Consider the following 18,755-nt stretch of genomic DNA (forward strand, 5'->3'; position numbering starts at 1 on the left):
AGTAACCTGGGTTCTGCCACCTCTAGCACCAGTAGATCCCTACAGAAATTGACCCTGTACAGCGGTGAGTCCTACTACTTGCTGGGAATTTTACCTCCATTATTCATCACCCCTCATAACAACCCCATGAGTCATTAAACATACATTTCCTACATCAGCAAAAAGAAGCCCAAGAGGTTAAGTAGCCCAATACCACACTCTTAGAAGGACTGGTTACAGTTCAAACCCCATCCACGTTATGGAAACCAGTTAAAAGCTCCAGTTTCTAAGAGTTTACGTGTAGGTTTGTTTCACTGCAGCCTCTTTACCTTTTTTTTAAACTGGTCCAAAAAATCATTTGAAATGCAACCTGAGTGCATGTCAGAAGGGGATGGGCTCAGCAAATTATGGAAGATCAATGCCATGGAATACTGTGCAGCTATTTAAAATAACGAGTTGAAGTTTTATGTGTTGGCTGGGGGAATATATCCATAATAAATTTAAGTTTCATATTCTTTTCACTATACTAAGCTCCAGGAAGGATATCAAAACGCAAAAGTTGACCACAAAATGTAATCGGGAGGAGAAAGAATGCTTAAAAGATTCATTTAAACTAGCACTGTATGAGCTAATTTTATATATCTTGGGTACAGGCAATCACAGCTACAGATATAAACCAAAAATCATACATCCAGATGGACAATATCTGAATAAACCACACACAACTTGCCTCTAACACCTTCTTTCCCCACAACATGTAGAATGTTGTACTGCAATTCTTAGGACGCCCCTCAAAGAGCTCAAGACTAGGATTATATTTTAAAGTTCATGTTACACCATGTCAATTAAAAGAGGGTCCCACGGCGCTGACTGCAGAGAGAGTGCCAACCTGACAAAGCGGCACCACTGGCTTTCCGTGTTCCTCTAGCTCCGAAGGCTCTTTCTCTGCTACAACGCCCTAAGATTTTCCCAGACGGCATCCCATAAAACAAACTTTTCTGGAACTCTATCCTCCCCACCTTTCCATCAAAGCTACTCTTTTCTATGTTCCATTCTCTCGGGCCCTGAACTTTGCTAGACAATTAATGATAAGCTAACGTGCTCATTTTTAATGGATAGTAATAACGTTAACATAATAATAGTAAGTAATATGATATAGCAAATTGTGATTATTATAGTAAATACAAACATCTACACATGCACCAAATATTACGCTTGTGTGTCTGACAGAAGACATCTAGGAAGAACGACCAACTTAAAAGGCACAACTTTAATGGTGAGAATTTAATAGGCAAATGAAAAATAAATATTCCTCAGTTGGTAGAACTTACAGTTCAACCTCCACAAGCCTATTAGCTCTGCCTTTCAAAACACAGCACTGAAAGTCCGCCGAAGTCTGACTCTAGCCCTCCTTTCCAACTTCACGCCGCATCACATCTCTCTCCGCGTTCATTCAACCATTTCCGGCCTGGAAACCCACTCTCCCTCCTCTCACCTTCAGAAAACCTCAGGCTGAGAGGATCCAGCCCATAGCGGTCACCTCTTCATGCAATCCAGGCTCTTCCCCTTGTTCCTACAGCCTTTTGCTTTTACACTGATACCAGCATTGGCCGCATTTTAGTCGCTTGGGTATGAAGCTGTCTCCCCATGTACGTGCATCGCACCTTCCTCACCTCTGCCTTTCCAGTTTATGAAAACCACCGGGATGTATGAGATATTCACAATTTTTCTTGGACTAATGTTAAAATTGTAATTCCTACATGAAGTTTTGACACCTCCACCATACAGCTAATGATTTCAACAAGGATGAGTCCACTGAGGGCAGGGACCCAGACTTATATTAGTGTTCCTAGTGCCCACAGAGCATGAGGCATGAGAGACCCTTGAGGGATAGCTGTGTTGACACTGACGATGGTTACGTTCTCCAAAGCAAAGTTGTCACATTAATACCTTTCAAAGTAAATATATGTCAATGAGCTCTTCACTGGTGGAAGAAGCCAAACAAATGAGACCGTGTCAGAATCCACTAATTGCAAAGAACTCCCAGGACAGAGGAGTCGATGAAATTGGTCTACTGGCAAAATCCAATATTTCAAATTCAAAGGCGTCAAATATCGATCGCCCCAAACCAACCCTCAAACAACCACGCGAAAACCATAAATGATTTCAGGAGTGACAAAACATTTGATTCCTGCTTGTCACCTAACCAGGATGTCTGAAAGGTGCATTCTATACCCAACAATGTTATTTTCTGCTTTACATCAGCGTCTTTTGTATTGGAGAAGCACTATCATGAAAAGGAAAGAACTGGTTAATTATGAGTAGTACCAAATGAGCTGTAATGGAGGTGTTATGAATGTAGATCAGTGAGGCCTGATGCGGAACAGCAGCATCTGGGTGTGCAGCTTGCAAAGTAATGAGACTGTGATGATGCGCTGGCACCCGGCTTTGATCACTTCATCTTGCTCAAGAGCTCTGCTGGGGAAACAAAGGTGAGAGGCACTGACCTCCTTCCCACAGCTTGCACAAGCACAGAAAACAGTAACGGATCACGGATGGATCCCCTTCTCTCCTCTCCTCCTTGCCAACACACCCCTTTCTCCAAACCGATGGTTTCATAGTTGGGGGCCCAGCATAAAGCCGGCTGAGCAAGCTTCTACCATATGAAGCATCGTGTCTGAACATGTCGACAGTAATTGGCAATTCATTTTTCATCCTGAAAGCAGAAACAGGTGCATGCTACCTTCATAATCCCTTTCATAAACCACGCTGAATGCGCCCCGCACACAGGCAGCTTTGTTGAGATCTATGACAGTGGCGGCTGGTGGACTTCAGTCTCTACAGGTGGATCTGCCTCAGAAATAAATAGGTATCTGTGCAATCTCAGAAGCACGAGAGAACAAAAGGAAGAGCAAATGGCAGCACATTGAAAAAAAATCCCATCACACAACAGCAGCCCTTCTTTCTTTCTTGTGTTAATACTGTAATTGGCAAATAGCTGACTTCTTTGTGCTTGTAAGATCCCTACAAAGCATGTTTAACATACCGAAAGAAGAGATGTTAGTACTCGGAAAGGAGCACAAAGCCAGATGTACCACTGCACACTGTTTCTTGCCAGCTTCATCCATAAAGCGTGGCCGAGGTGACTTGTGAAAGGCGCCAGGAGCAAGGGCTCCCCTTAATGAGCACATCTATCAGTTTTCAAGGGATGCAGTTGATGAGCAGCATTTAGACCTACGCACTCACAAAGGAACACGGCAGTCTCAGGGTTGGCCACGGAATGGGGAGGCACGTGAGGTGGCGCCGGGCAGCCATGTGAGCAAGCTGGGGACGCTTGGCGGCACTTTAACTTGGGAACGCCTGCTTTCATTTCGACATGCAGGGAAGGGCCAAGACGCAAGCTTTTCCATGCTTTCAAGCATTTGGCCAGGACTCAATACAGAATATGAACAAACTGCTGCCTAAGATTATTACATTAAAAAGTACCAGTGTTTCTGTGTGTTTCATTTACAAACACTGCCTTCAAAATCCCTTTATCAAAAATAACTTTCAAAATGTAACCAGGCCTCTCTATAAGACTTTAGGCTAATGAGAAGGAGACTATAATAGGCAAACATAATTTAATAAAAGGGAGAAGACACTAATTCTTGAAAGAAAAAAATAAAGCAAGGATTAATCTTATTTCTATAGCAATGAAACACACTTAAATGAACAGCCCTGACTTTCAGATAAGGGATTCAAAATTCTAATGAAAAAAATCTGATTATTGATAGGATCAGAAATCATAATTTTCTTCAGACTGATTAACTTTGAAAAACTTATTTTACCTAGGAAAAAATACAGTTATGAGTTCAGTATTCCCAATATTTGGGACACTTTTTCCTAATTAAAATTAATTAACAATAACTTTAGGGTATTTTAAGTATAATTAACATTAAAAAACACACAAACTGAAGTGTTCATAGTATAAGAAAATTGGTATATTCATCCATAACCATCACCTAGAAAACAAAGGTCCCTAACACCTCGGAAAGTTCACCTGTGCCCCCTTCCAATCAAGTCTCCCTCTACCACCGTCAACCACGCCCTAATCTTTACTGGGGTGGCCAAAAAGTCCATATGGCTTTTTCCTGTAAAATAAAAGGCACATTTTTCGTTTTGATTAATAACTTTATTAATTTGAATAGTTTGAGTATGTTGGCTATCTCCCGTATGGTGTAACGTTCGTTGTTCTCCTTGTCTTGATTTGATTGCTATCAACTTCAGCTGGCCTACCCGGCTGTGGAGCATCGTCCAGTGAGAAACCTCCTGCAAGAAACTTCGCAATCATTTCTGACGTGTTCATTCAGTCCCAGTACCTTCTCTGCACACTGCACAAATCTTCTTTTTGTGTCTCAGTTGCATTTTTACCTTTCTTGAAATAATAAAGCATAATATGCTGAAAATGTTGTGTATTTTCTTCCATCTTCAGTATTAAAATGGCTACACAAAAATTCACCAACTTAGTTTTGTTTTCAAATGCATGCTGATATGAAAGCCATCACAATACAATCTAACAAAATTGTTTCCAATGAAGTTAAAGGCAACTAAGTGCTACTGGAGCCATCTTACAGAAAGAAAAAAAAAAAATGAACTTTTTGGCCTATCCTATAATTTTCCCTATTTTTTAATTTAATATAAATGGAATCACACAATAGGGTTTTTTGTCTCGTTTCTTTTTGTTTAGCCTGTTTCTGAGATTCAGCCATGCTGTTACATGTATCAATGTTATTTTTTTTAAACTGCTGAATAGTACTCTACTGGATGAATATACCAGAATTTGTTTATCCATTCTCTCCCTGATGACCACTTGGGTCATTATCAGTGTTCGACTATTATGAATAAACTTGATATGAACGTATGTGTACAAATCTTTTTGTGGATGTACACTTTCTTTTCTCTTGGGTAAATGCCTAGGACTGAGAACTGCTGGGTCACAAAGCACATGTACGTTCAAATTTGTAAGAAACTGACAACCATTTTCCAAAGTGACTTTGCCATTTTATAGTCCCACCAGCCAAGCAGGAGAATTCTGGTTCCTCCACGTCCTTTTGGTCATGTGCTAATTATCCATTCTTGTATCTTCCTTTGGAGTGTTTATTCAAGTCTTTTGCCCATTTTTAAAATTTTCTTAGTGGTGTCTTAAGATGAGCGGAACTTTTTAATTATGATAAGGCCCCAAGTATCAATTTTTGTCTTTTGTTTGCCTGCACTTAAGAAAAACCAAGAGCCAGACGCAGGTATCCTTGATAAACCGAGACAGTGAGAGAGGACTTGGTAATTACACACTCAAATGAGCGATGCAAGGAGGTGTGTAAACACAGTATTCAGAAAGTTTGGTTTCAATTTCAGTACTTGGTTGACCCCAGTTGCATGAATGGGCAACCGCATACATCCGTAAGTTAATTATCTGGTTGGAAGCAGGGAGGGCCGACAGCGCTGGGAGTAGGTTTAGCCAACTGTGATGTGAGAAAACACAATGGACATCGCAGTATGGCTGAACCCGTGCGACTTCCTGGGAACTATCTTAGAGCTACTGTTCTTTTTTTTTAAACATAATAGAATTCACCTTTGTTATTTCCCTCAACTAAGTATATTTACACAACACATTTTTCAGAATTTGTCATCTTAAGGGTTATGCAGGGTACCAAGGTATTAGCAGTGAAGCCCATGCTCTAAAAAATGGCTTAATCTTGAAGGTACGCTAATACTTAAAAAAACAAAGGCAGATGACATAGATCCTGTCACCAAAGCATCTATAAAGTGGTTAATACTGAAGCCACCTGGCTCTACACCTACTGGGAGAAGATTCCATAGTTCTCATCTCATACAGGGTCCCCGTGAGGCCGTCCTCAGTTTTATCTGCTCACCAGTAAATAGAACATCACCCCTTGGAAGTGAGAAGCAACGTGAAGTGTGGAGGCTGCATGGGAACAGAGATGGACTGTGGGCTCCACAGCTGCCTCGGCAGCCTGCCCCGGGGCTGAGACGCCTAATGAGTTTAGACCATTATGTGAGTTCTCCGAGTTTTAACCTAATTCCTAACCCTCAAGATACACACAGAGAAGGGGGGTGGGGGGCGAGGCGCAAAGGAGTTTTCAATAATCTTTTCTAGAGGAAATCTAGAATTACATTTAGAATTTTAAAATTTTGCAAGGTTGTCTCCTCTTGGCCATTTTACTGTGCTTCTAATTTTCGTTCAAGCCTATTTGTGCCATGTGATCATTTAACTCTATCATCTTTTACATGACTTAACTCTGCAACCTTCTGAAACTGCACAGAGTCGTGTTCATTTCTTCAGGGACGACGTAGAGGGGATGACGGGTCCCTTTGCATTCAGACTTGAAATGGAGAGGGCATGAAGGACAGCCACCTCGTGAGGAGAGGGCAGCTCAGGGCGGCAGTGGGCCCGGCAGGCAGCGGGGCGGCCCACGGGACGCCAGCTTCCCCCCTCTGCCACGTCCAGGACTTGGCTGGCCACTGCCTCACTCTCACATACCTGGACACCCTGATTCTTGCTAACTATGTATTCTGGCTGCAGGCTGGCTTTGGCTTTGGTCCCAGTGTCTGTCCTGAATCCAATCTACCAGCACAGGTAAGGTGATTCCTGTGACTTGATTCTGACCTTGAATATCAACCTAACCTCTGAAGCCTTTTCCCTACCTTATTTCTTCTTGCCCCTTTATAATCTCTTACTGGCTGTCCCAAACTGATCATTTTATTTACCTACGAAGAGCCAAAGCATCACAGGATGAGATATATTGACTTCTCAAGCCTTCAAAGTCATGAGCCCTCTTTCCATCCACCAGTCCTCCCATACCCCCAACCTTGAGCATGTCTCTAAGTTAAGGAGACCCCAGGCATTTCAGCCACCGGTGATAATCTGTCTTTTAAAGCCTTTAGAAATTTTCTTTTTTCTGGGCATCTTTAGTTATTTTGCCGATGTTCTCCCATGTACAAGAGTATCCATGCGCTTTATGGTTATGTATCAGCTCACTGGCCATTTTCAAAATGGCTGTACCTGATCTTCCCTGGCTTGGCCAGTTTTTTGTTATTAAAAGCATAAACTTGCCTCTCACACTTTGAAACTATCCTCTTAGGAGCTCTGTAATCCGTGTTATCATAACGATCTTTAAGGTCTCTGGCCCCAGGTTGTCCTTCCAGGTAAAAAACACAACCATGCCCCGGCTGGTGTGGTTCAGTGGACTGAGTGCCGGCCTGCGAACCAAAGGGTCACTTGATTAGATTCCCTGTCAGAGAATATGCCTGGGTTGCGGGCCAGGTCCCCAGTAGGGGGCGCGTGAGGGGCAGTCCAACATTAAGTTTCTCTCCCTCTCTTTCTCCTTCCCTTCTTCTCCTCTCTAAAAATAAATAAAATCTTAAAAAACAAAAAAACAAACACAATCATGTAATCTCTAACATTCTCCCCAAATATGTTCTCTAGCATCGCCACCACCTTTTTGTCCTTGTGAGTGAACCATTCCAGCTGGAATACCAGGACCAGAATAATGTCTCCTTTACTGCTGGACACATGGCGCTGGACCATCTCTAGCTGGGATGGATCACCGGACCTCAGGCAGAACGCAAACGCAGGCGTGTCCACCACCACGACATCCTGCTTAGCCCCTACCCTCTTGCTTTCCTGGCACGTCCTGTGACCGGCTTGGAGCTGAGAGGGGAGGTTGGACCTCCGAAGGATGGCGGTCCCAGTGGCACTCTGCCCAGCCCCACTCCTCCCCACGAGGACAACAGTCAGGGCCCCCTCCTTCCTAAGTTGCTAGGCTTGTCTCCATTCTGTGCACACTACTCACAATTTTTTTGCAGGCGCTCATCCACCTGGCATTGCTCCTCTTCTTCTGTTGCTCTGTAATTGAAGCTGCTGTATCGGTTTTCACATTTCTTGATGAGCTCACAGAGGACTCTATTTCTGGTTGAAAACATGTCTACTTCCTGATCCCCTAGATCTTTCCTGACAAGGAGCATGATCGTGTACTCAGTGGATCTGTCTCCAAAACTGCTTTGGATGGTGTTTCAGCACCGCCTCATTTTTCTCAGTGAAGGAGCCCAGCAGGGTCACCAGCAAGAAGGCACGGGGCCCCAACAGTTGTGTCCCTAAAGGTGTGATTTAAAGTCCTTTGAAGATGGTAAGTCTGGACTATCCATGATTAAAATTTTCCTTTCACCCAGGTTTTGCTCTCAGACTCAAACTTCATGGTTACTGGGTGGTCATGGAACTTGGTCTCAAAGACTTGTTTCCCCAGAAGGCTGTTTCCGGCTGAACTTTTTCCAGCACTGCACTTCCCCATGAGCAGGACCTTTAGTTCTGACATCCTGGGGTTCGGCTCAGACCGCGTGGCCTGCAGCTGCTGCTCCCCTGGGCATGCTGAGCAAGTGGCAGAGTCAGCAACCCCAGGGCTATTCGCTGAGCCTGTGACATCAGGCGCAGTCTGTGTGGACTGGCTCTGCACGGCAAGTCAGCGGGGATTGTCCCGCTTCTGAGATGTGATTTTTTTTTTATAACACCATCCATATTATGGATAAATATCCCCTTAACCAAAGCCTATGAAACCTTTCGCTTGCCTGTGCCTATCTTCATCCCACTTGCTCTGAGAGCTACCATTCTTATGTGTAGATAACTTGACAGAGTTTTTAGCCATGCTCAAGACTTTGTAAATTTGACACAAAGACAGAGTTTAAAATCTACCTCCTGGAAAACTTTCTAGACATTTAAAAATGTGGTAGGTCAGTCAGATGATAATTAAATCTATTTGGCCTTCCTACAAGCTTCACTGGTTTCTACCTGTAGCTGAGTGGCACTCAAAAAGCAAAATAATTTTTTCTCATCCTTGAAAGCATCAAAGGAAAAAAATCAAAGAAATTATTTCCAAATGGATCCTTTAAAAAGTAAATGAACTCTATCCAGAAGCGGCAAGAGGAAAAAACTTAGCAGTCCCAGTTAAAAATATCTTTTAGAAACTATGAGCGACAGAGTTAACTATTCAAATAAGCAAGACTCAGTAAACAAATTCCAAAATTCCATGCACCCTCCCCTAGAATTCAAAATGTTCTCGTTTCAAATATGATAATCAAGAAAAGAAACAAGCTATCGTTTTGGCAGAGCCTTCATTTATCTAACAAACAGTGTGTAATTAATATTTCATATAACCAAGTAGGTATGCTAGATTCTAAATGGACTGTATTGATTAAAGAAGAAAGTTCAATGCTAATGTTCCTGTAAGAGGAAACAGAATGATTTGTTATCTCACAGGGAACAAGTCATGAATTCAGGTGCTGTGGCCACAAACCTAAGGGCTGCAACAAGACTGGTTTTTGACAATTTACCTGTAGCACATAAATAAGACTACATTAAAGTAAAGGAGATGCCCAGAGCACCCCAAACAAATGCTGACTGCCATGGCCGGGGCAGAGGAGGGACTTCCGGGTCATGGACTTAGGACAGGACGTGGCTACTCTGACCATCCCTGGTGGCTTGAGGTTCCTTTACTGTTAAAGCGATGAGGAAGTTTCTGCAGGGATCCTCTTGCCTTGTGACCAGCTGCCGAAGTGCGGGCGGAAGGTGCAGCATGTCTTTTTTCTTGTGAAACAGACCACACCATCGAAGGGTTACAGCCCTGATCCTGCCCTTCTGAGTCCTGTGTCCCAACCCACTTGGACGTCCTGTCCAACTCCTTTCTGCAGACCCCTCTGCACAGAATGGAAAGCTGTGAGGAACAGGTAGGAAGTAGGGAAATGCTGCAGATGGAAACCTAACTCCCAAGGGGTGCTAGTATTTCTTGGCATTTACTTCTGTTACCTTAGAGAACAGTAGGTAGACTAAGTATAGTGAACCAACCCAAGGATTAAAATGAAAGGAAGTGACTAGTAAGATCTGATTAAAAGGGTTCCAATCTTAAAGAGGAAAAAAAAACCCCACATCAATTGCCTATGGTTTCTTTCCCTCACATAACTAATCAGTTATACGTGCCTATCGTAAGAAATATTGTCAAATACTGGTGTGTTCCAAAGCAGGTCTCACTCTCCTTGGAACTAATATGTTGCCGGAGGCAGATGGGATGTGGGGACCAGAAAGGAGACAGATTCAAAGCTTGAGAGGTGGCAGACTACTCTCTACATATTCCCTGATGAGGTACAAAAGGGGCTGCCGCCATCTAGAACATTCTTGAAATGGCAGCCAGTGTCTTAAAATTGAATGAAACTACGTAAGACCATTTTTTACATGAGGATCAATGACAACGGTTTTTTTGTTTTTTAACTTGTAAACCTTCTCGGCTTGAATGCCCTAAAGAAAATGGCAGTTACAATATACATTTTACAGATGGAAAAGTCAAAGATGTAATAAATAACCTGCCTGAGGAATCGGGTGTTCTAAATAACCAAGACCATGTTTCAGCCGAATGTGCAGTTGCTATTAGCTTCATATACAACGTATTCTTAGCTCATAAATAATGCTTTTCAATTTTAGAATTGAAATCTTCCTCCAGCAACAGAGAGAACAAACTCGAGCGGGTATATAAAATACTGCAGAAGTTGACATCAGTGAGCTGATGTTTATAAAACAAAAAACAGCAAATAGCCCGCAACTTATAAACAGGCAACTGTAACCAAGCTTATGTAGAAAGGGTATAGGTATATTTACTTTTTCTAGAACTTTGCTTCTTCAATTACAGAGTCTCTTACTAAATAATCAAGATGTTACTTGGCCCCAAGGACTACAGGGAACAAAATGTCACCCCTGCAGCTGCTGTATTTCCTGCTCACAACCTTTCAAATTAAAAAAGGAGGAAGAAAGGCCCAATACAAGTGCAGAATTTAATTAGTAAAAGCAAACCCTTGCCCAAAGCCCTGTTCTTCCTGTAATATCGCATTCTTTTCTTCTTGTGTAAACTTTTCATTATGAAGGAGACATCTTTATAATACAATAACTCTAGTTATAATGTAACTGCTGGTAACATAACTCCTGCATTAGAAAAGGCAGCATGTCCAAGTAATGTTGTTTTAATACAATTTGTGTTCAGCAGAAACCAAGTCAACTTGGTCATTTAGAATCTGATCAATGTGAATTAGTGTCTTACTGAGATAAACCATTTGATCATTTAGAAACTGATCAATGAGAATCAGAGATAAAACATTTATCATGTACATTTGGTATATCATAGCCATTCACGCAGCACTAAAGTAGGTTATAAGTAGACATCAATAAGTGTTAGAGCTGATGCGCAGGGTACCTGTCAGCTGCAGATACAAATATATGTACAACAGCGTATAATTTTAATTCTCTTGATAAGGCAAGATATTCAATAGGCAGCGGAGTCACTGAAAAATCGCAGGAGCTCAACTCTGGAGAAAATGGAGAGAGAAGCACAGCCAGCCCAAAAAGCCCAAATTTTTGAAATTAGTTTTAATTAAGAGCTTAAGCATGAAGATAAGTAACATAAATTTACTTGACTGAACTTCTAGAAGAGTTTTAAGACTATTAATCAGAGTAAACTTTGTTCCTAAAGTACAATTAGTTCTATTAATCTAGTATTTCCAAACTGAAGTCACATTGACATTCAGGCGCACTGGCTTATGCATCTAACAGAATTATAAATTTGCCAGTCAAAAGCTTATTTAATTATTTTACAGCCAATTAAGCAGGATCTTTAAACGCCGTTGCTTAAAACTGTCCATGATCCACATGTGTAATTATAGAGAACGTGAGAAACACCTGCTGATACCGCTGGCGTGTCATCCTCAGCTTCACTAACTTATTCCTAGTACAGCTGGTCCTCAAATAATGTCGCCGTCTTTTTGTTATAATAATGAGGGGGGAAAAAGCGGTTCCTGGACGAGGCCCCTGTCTGTGTGGAGTTTGTACTTTACCTTCTCCCTACGTCTCCAGGGGCTTTCTCTGGGGACGCTGGTTTCCTCCCATGTCCCCAAGAGGCGCACTTGAGGTGCACGGGTGTGTCTCAATTGACCCGGTATACACGACTGGAGGTGGGGTTCAGGGGGATGCAGTCAGCGGTCCCATCAGGAAGGGCCCCCCCCCCCCCCGGCCCAGGGCCGGGTCCCGCTCCGCTCCCTGGGCTGCCAGGACGGGCTCCGGCCACTCCCAGCCCTGAACTGCAATCAGCGGCTGGAAAATCAGTATCTTACCTGTGTTTACTCATCTTTCTTAAATGTATAGGTCACACTTATTTCAAATGTTTAATATTAGAAATGTTTTGGGTCTTTGTTTAGAAGGTTTGTTTTGTTTTCAGTTTTAGAAGTTTGGTGATAAAATATATGCCACAGGAACTTAACTCACGTTTTTATCAATTAGCCTAGAGGAAAACTGGTTTTGTTACACATTGTTTCACTTCAAGTCCAAGTTTCCAAAAACCTATCAAAGTGTGAAGTGAGGAGTTACTGCATAGCTATTAAAATTGCACACCCAAAAGAGTAACGGAACAGTGTTGTTAAAGTGAAACCCTAAGAAAACCAAGGAATTTTAAAGTTACAAGTTTTATACTGAGGAAAACCTATGAACATATAGTGATACCAAATTCACTTTATCTGCAAGAGTTTTGCATAGCATTCCTCAGATACTCCAAAATACCTCAAGTTCTTCCACAGGGTAACTAATCTTGTAATATGTTATAAGGATAACCTAGAGCCTACCTTTCTAAGTTAGGTTTCAACCATTTCGATCACGGATAAAGTGAAAGCCCCTTCTCCAGCGCGGCACACAAAGGAGAATTACCAGTACTCCACACACGATCATACTCCTTAACACGCGCTTCACCTTTCAAGGAAACGGAAGCCAAATTGAAAAGTTCTACCTATAATGAAAGCACTACAACCCTATTTTCAACAGATCTATGTCACTTCCCACATACATTATCTTTTCTTCCTTTATGAAAGGTAGAAACTGGCTACTTCGTTATCTAAAGAACAGGATGGGAATGAAATACCAGTTGTTTTAAAAAATGTTTTTCTCTTGTTTGGTATTACATTTTCTTCACAAGGTTTATATTGCCTTTAAAATAGTCCACATTTCTTTGATATTTGCTTTACATTTACTGGATATTTGTTTTTATAATTAAAAAAGTTACATGTTATGTACGTAACACTCTGGTACCAACGCTGCCTTTTGTAGGAGTGGCGACCGCTGGCTCTCCTCCAGCCGCATAGAGCCGACTCCGGGGACGGCCAGGGGCTGGGCCCTGGGGCGCTCTGTCCACGGGGCCTCGACACAGCCCTGTTGTGCCACCCTGGCACCCACGCATTACACGCCGCCCCCTGGCTGGACCGTGAGCTCCCTGAGACCGAGAACTCTTTCGAATCTTTTTATTTTTACTTTTTTGGGGGGAGAGAGGGGGAGGTCAACGTCATCTAGATTTTGTTTGCAAACACACACAGAAATTACTTCTAGTGTGCACAGTTCCAAAACTTGAGTTGGACATAAAATATTTAACAATAAATACATATTATAATATACAACAATAAAATAATCAAATCTAATATTTATTGGGCATTTACTTTGTGCAAGACCTGTGCTAAGCACTATCAATGTAACATTATTTAGTATGATAATTTATTTAATTAATTACTTATAAGGTAGAAAATAAGGATTAATATGTAACGCCATTTTCAGTAAGCTAAGTTATAACCTGATATTATCACCATGTAACTAGGAACCAGCACCAGGAGTTGCTCTATTTAACAGATACTAACACAGGGTCGGGTAAAGGTGCTATGAAGTGTCAATAATGATTGTTTAGTTGGGTGGGAAAAGAAAAGGCTATCTGTTGAATAAAAACTAGATGGAAAAAAAATGCTGAATTTGCTCAGTGACTTGAGTTTTATAGCTAACATTTTAAAGCCATGGTGGGGAAAAAAAGTTCTTAACAGGCAAATAAACAGCACAATTCTTTATCTCCAAATTGTTTAATTACCACCGGGGAAATGAGATACTTATTAGGGGTGTAATTATCCCATCACAGTAGACCTAACTTTGTGTTTTTAAAAAGCTCTATTTGAAATCGCACCTTCTTCTGGCTCTGCTCCGATCAGCCCCAAGTTCTGTGCTGGGCGGGTGCCGCCCGCCTCCTCCTTCGTGGCTGCAGACTCAGAATCAGCCGAGGACCTGTCACGCAGGCGCTCGAGGAATGAATGGGGTATCGATCAGGCAGAAAAAAGTCCCATTAAATCTAAAGTGTTTTAATGGTTTATTGCCAAAACTATAAACTGAGGGCCTGAAGTGTGAGTTAATATTTAAGCCTTGCTCAAATAATGCCGTGAGCTCTCGTGGCAGGCAGGACGCATCTGTGTGACTGGTATTCGCCACACACAGCCTCAAATGCACGAAGCCTTGCTTTCTTCTCACAGGGATTCTGTGTGGCCCATTTCACGTGTAAAATGTACCCTTACAGTTGCAATTTAAAAAGCTTCCAATCCTGTAACCAAGATATACCCCAATAAATCCCTCTGTCAGAAAAAAAATTAACTAAACCCTCCTCACACAGTGGGAAGACCAGGGCGCACTGTCTTGCGGAGACCGAAGCTGTCAGGATTATCTGAGATGGCCAAATTTCTCAGGAGGGACAAAGTTCCCTTGGGTCATCTCTGTGCCTTCAAGAGGATGAAATCCCCGGCCGGGTGCTGTACACCAAGCGGTTGCAAATTCAACCCCCAGTCGGGGCACGTATGGGAGGCGACTGATCGATGTTTCTCTCTCACATCGATGTGTCTCTCTCTCTCTCTCAAATCAATAAATATATCGTTGGGTGAGGATTAAAAAAAAGGGGGGAGTATCTCTTACAGCCAAAGCATTATCACTTTCTAGGTGTGAAGCTAATGACGTCACTGAAAATTAAAATACAATATTCTAGGAAGTTCAGTCTAGCAGGTAATAACTGAAAAAAAAAATTATGTAATGAAAACTACTCTGAAAAACTAACTCTGGAAAGTCCTTCGCAGCATGTAAAAGGGTTTTTGTTTGTATTAGAGTTAGCCAAACTAGAGTCAGGGCAGGGTCCCCAAGACCGTCCTTACTTTTGGCGTCTCCTGAAAGTTCAAGGGGTTCCCCAAACCACCCTGAAGTTTGATGATTTGCCAAAAGGATTCACAGACCTCACAGAAAGCTATTACACTTCCTATTGTGACTTATTATAGGAAATGACACAGAGAATCAACCCAGGGAAGCGATACATAGGACAGAGTCTGGGAGGGCCCCAAACGCAGAGGTTCCGTCACCCTCGGGATGTGCTACGCTCCCGGCAGCAATGTGTGACAGCAGGCAGAGTACCGTCCGCCAGAGGAGCTCACCGGCCTTCAACGTCCAGGGTCTCGCGCAAGCCCTTTACAGGGGCCTGCTCAACTGACTGCCCACGTGGTCAAAATCGGTCTCCAGCACAAATTCCCCAGAGGTTGGGCTCATACAGGATGGCTCTGGGGGCCCATCGCCACTGATAAGACACTTTTATCACTTGGGAAATTCCAAGGTTTTACAGGTTACCTCCCAGGAGGTGGGTACAAAGACCTTTCTGTGGGAAAGGCTAAAATTCTTTACCACAGTGGATGAGAGTGGGATATAATAAAGAACAATACCTTATCAAGGTCAGAGAGATAATGCTGCTGAAGCTCTGAGAAAAGGAAGTCGAAGCTACAGGTCCACGCTGTCTTGGAGAAGGTAAGTCATCGTGACATTTATTTCTGTGAGCCCCTGGTTCTCGGTAGGCCGGCCCAGGCCAAATGGCATGGTAGCTGGGCAGGGCCTCGGAAGTGAGAGTCTTCTCACCTAAAACCAGGCTCACCTCTCTCTATAAAATCCAGCTTCCACAAATCTGTGAAACTCTCCTTTGCCCTTTCTTTCCAAGTGTTATGGGCTGAATTGTGTCCACCCCCGCCCCCACTTCACACATTGAAGTCCCAATGCATGGTACTCCAGAAAGTATATTTGGATGAAGGTCATTACGTTAAAAGGAAGTCAACAGAATGGGCTCTCATCAGATGTGCTTGTGCTTCATAAGAGAGGGAGGCCAGGAGACATGCAGAGAGGGAGGACCAAGGGAGCACAGGGAGCAACCTACCATCTATACACGAGAAGCCTCAGAAGAAACCAACCCTGCCGACACCGTAGTCTTGAAATACCACCCTCCAGAATGGTGAGAAATTAAACTTCATTGTTGAAGCTACTCAGCCTGTGGTACTGTGTTATGGCGGCATGAGTACACTTACCCATCAATCCCTAATTCGTGTCTAATCTTTCAATGACTTTTTTGCATCTCTTTTCTTCCCTCCTTCGCTTACAGGGACCTCTCATCTAGTACTTCTAGGTCTTGTTTCTCGTGCCTCTGATCGAACCTCACATTCACTGTCAGACCAATGTCTGTACAGGAGCACAGGGATTAGGGCACTCACCTGGTCTAATACTTTCCAAAGACTTCCTGCCAGCAAAGACCAACTTCTTAGCCCAACAGATAATGAGTGACCGTGCTGACCTTTCCAACTCTCTTGCCATGGTCCCTCTGAGTCAAACCATGTATCTTCACTAATCTGTCACCAGCCAACTTAGAGCACGATTTTTTTTCCTGAATATTCTTCTTTTCCACCAAAACTCTTCTTCAAGCCTCATCTAAAATACCATCGTTATGACGACTTCATAGACCATTCTAGTCAGACATGATTTCCTTTGGTTTATTTCAAATTTTAGTTACTTTTATAGCTCTCATCATATATTGAAGCAACACCCAGGGTGCCAAGTCAAAGGTTCTCACTGTATTGCAACAAAAAGCTTAAAAAAAATGTTGCTTTATCATTAGGGGAAAGATAAAAATCATAAAAATACATGTGTAGTGTACCTTCTAAAATCAAGTCCACGTCCAATTCTACATCTGAGTTCTTAAGATGGCACATTAACACTTTACAAGTGAGATGTATGCCCCATTCTTAGAAGGTCAAGCCCTCCTGCCCCTAAAGAATGATCCACCAACGAAGAATGGAGGTGTTTGTCCGTTTAAATATACTTCCAACCATCTTTAAACAAACATTTTTAACCAATGTTAAAATAGCACCGATTTCTATTACCACACAAATTGCACTGTAGCAGAAAGTAGTAACGTTCCACTGTAGGGGTTAATCATTTTATCAAATGCTTGTAAACACGCACCAGGAAGGTGGTGGGAGCCCAGGTCCCCCAGTCATCTTTCAACTGAACCTGTCACTCTACCCTTTTTTTTTGCTTTGCTTTGCTAATTGGCACGTGTGCTACCAACACAAGTTATACAATGGAACTATTTATACACTCAGGAAAATTCTGAATGATGTCTTCTTCCCTAATGTGAGATCTGGCAGCAGAGTTTGGAAAGCGCAGGGCCACGGGTCACAGACACTTTGATCTCCCAATTACAGAACATTCATTTAAACATCCCAAGGAGTAACAGAGGTAGTGATTTAGCATCACCTTCATAATCAAGGGTAAGGTAAAGTCTGTGATTTAAATGCTTTCAAGGTACATGCGAAGAAATGAAAACAGCTTAAAAATGAGAAAAGAGGGTACACCAATTTGGACATGCCTATCATTTTATTATACAAAAGTGAAAGGTTTCTATGGCTCTAATAGAGTTTCCAATTTAATATCACCTTCATAAACAACAGTATCCCTATCTTATATATATTATTCCAAATGAAAATTCTATTATTCCTGCTTTCTATTTTCCCTTTGTTCGTGAAACTGAGTTGTAACAAGTGTTCACCAAATGTTTTTTCCTTGCATATGAATTCCACTATAACAGATAACATGAATCCTTCTCAACCACAAAAACATATTTTCAAGTATTCCAGAGAGCTATATACCAAACTATCTCTTGTTCAAAAAGCAATAAAGCTGTATTTTCATCTTGTCAAGAAGGGTAATTATAATACTATTAAAAACTTACTTGAACTTTGCTTCCACCTCTTCAGCAGCTTTCTGATATTGTTCAGTGGTGACTTTGTAGAACTCTGAGCTCTGTGGATAAAGATTGATAGCAGAGTTTTCACTTTCCAAGAGGACAAAATGTGTGCAAAATGTATAATGACAAGAAATACATAAGCTCTTACTTCAGCAACTCAAGCAACAGGACAAAGATTTCTTGCACAAGTGGAATGGATTCTTATAAAAATACATGTAAACGTATCTAGCTGTTGATATATAGGTTGAAATTAGAGTAAACTTTAATAGTTATATTCATCATTCTTTCAGACTTCTGATAAATTCCTCACGTATTGTTTAGGAATTAGTTAGATCTCCCTCATTTGAAATCAATCCCTGTAAGATCAAAAGATGCTTGAGATTGAATAATGAAATTCACCCACATCACATCTGCCTATTATTCCAGTGCTCCCCCTGGGATATGAAAGGATCATTTCTTTGCACACTATATTTTGTCTTCTCGATGGACTCGTTACGGAGTAGAATGTGTTCCATCACCTCCACGTGACCACAACAGCATCAACATATAAAACAAATTAATTGGTAAGAACAAAGGGGTGGAGCTACATAATTTTTATTCCAAAAAAGTTTCACTGTTACATGAACGAACACATAAGCAACATAAATTAAGTTGTAATAGCAAAGTAATGCCTTTCTTGGGGCGGCAGCATAAAAAATTACCCATTTTGGCCGGCTACTTTGAAACCTGTCTACAGGGGCGGTCCCGGTGACCCCATGAGCCTTCAGACTCAATGAAATATCTTGCAAAATGCACCAC

General features: G+C 42.0%; 1 protein-coding gene across 1 annotated transcript in view; it reads right to left on the bottom strand.

Moving 5' to 3' along the window:
- The window catches only part of CHCHD3 (coiled-coil-helix-coiled-coil-helix domain containing 3), a 271,951-nt gene that overhangs the window by 39,781 nt on the left and 213,415 nt on the right, over window positions 1–18,755 (bottom strand). Inside the window, exon 6 of the mRNA XM_054564249.1 lies at window positions 17,943–18,013. Coding sequence (XP_054420224.1) covers window positions 17,943–18,013 — 71 coding nt within the window. The remainder of the gene's footprint in view (window positions 1–17,942; window positions 18,014–18,755) is intronic.

This window comes from Pteronotus mesoamericanus, unplaced genomic scaffold (genome assembly GCF_021234165.1).
Source record: "Pteronotus mesoamericanus isolate MK-2021 breed Mesoamerican mustached bat unplaced genomic scaffold, CSHL_Meso_final scaffold_85, whole genome shotgun sequence".
NCBI classification, from domain to species: domain Eukaryota; kingdom Metazoa; phylum Chordata; class Mammalia; order Chiroptera; family Mormoopidae; genus Pteronotus; species Pteronotus mesoamericanus.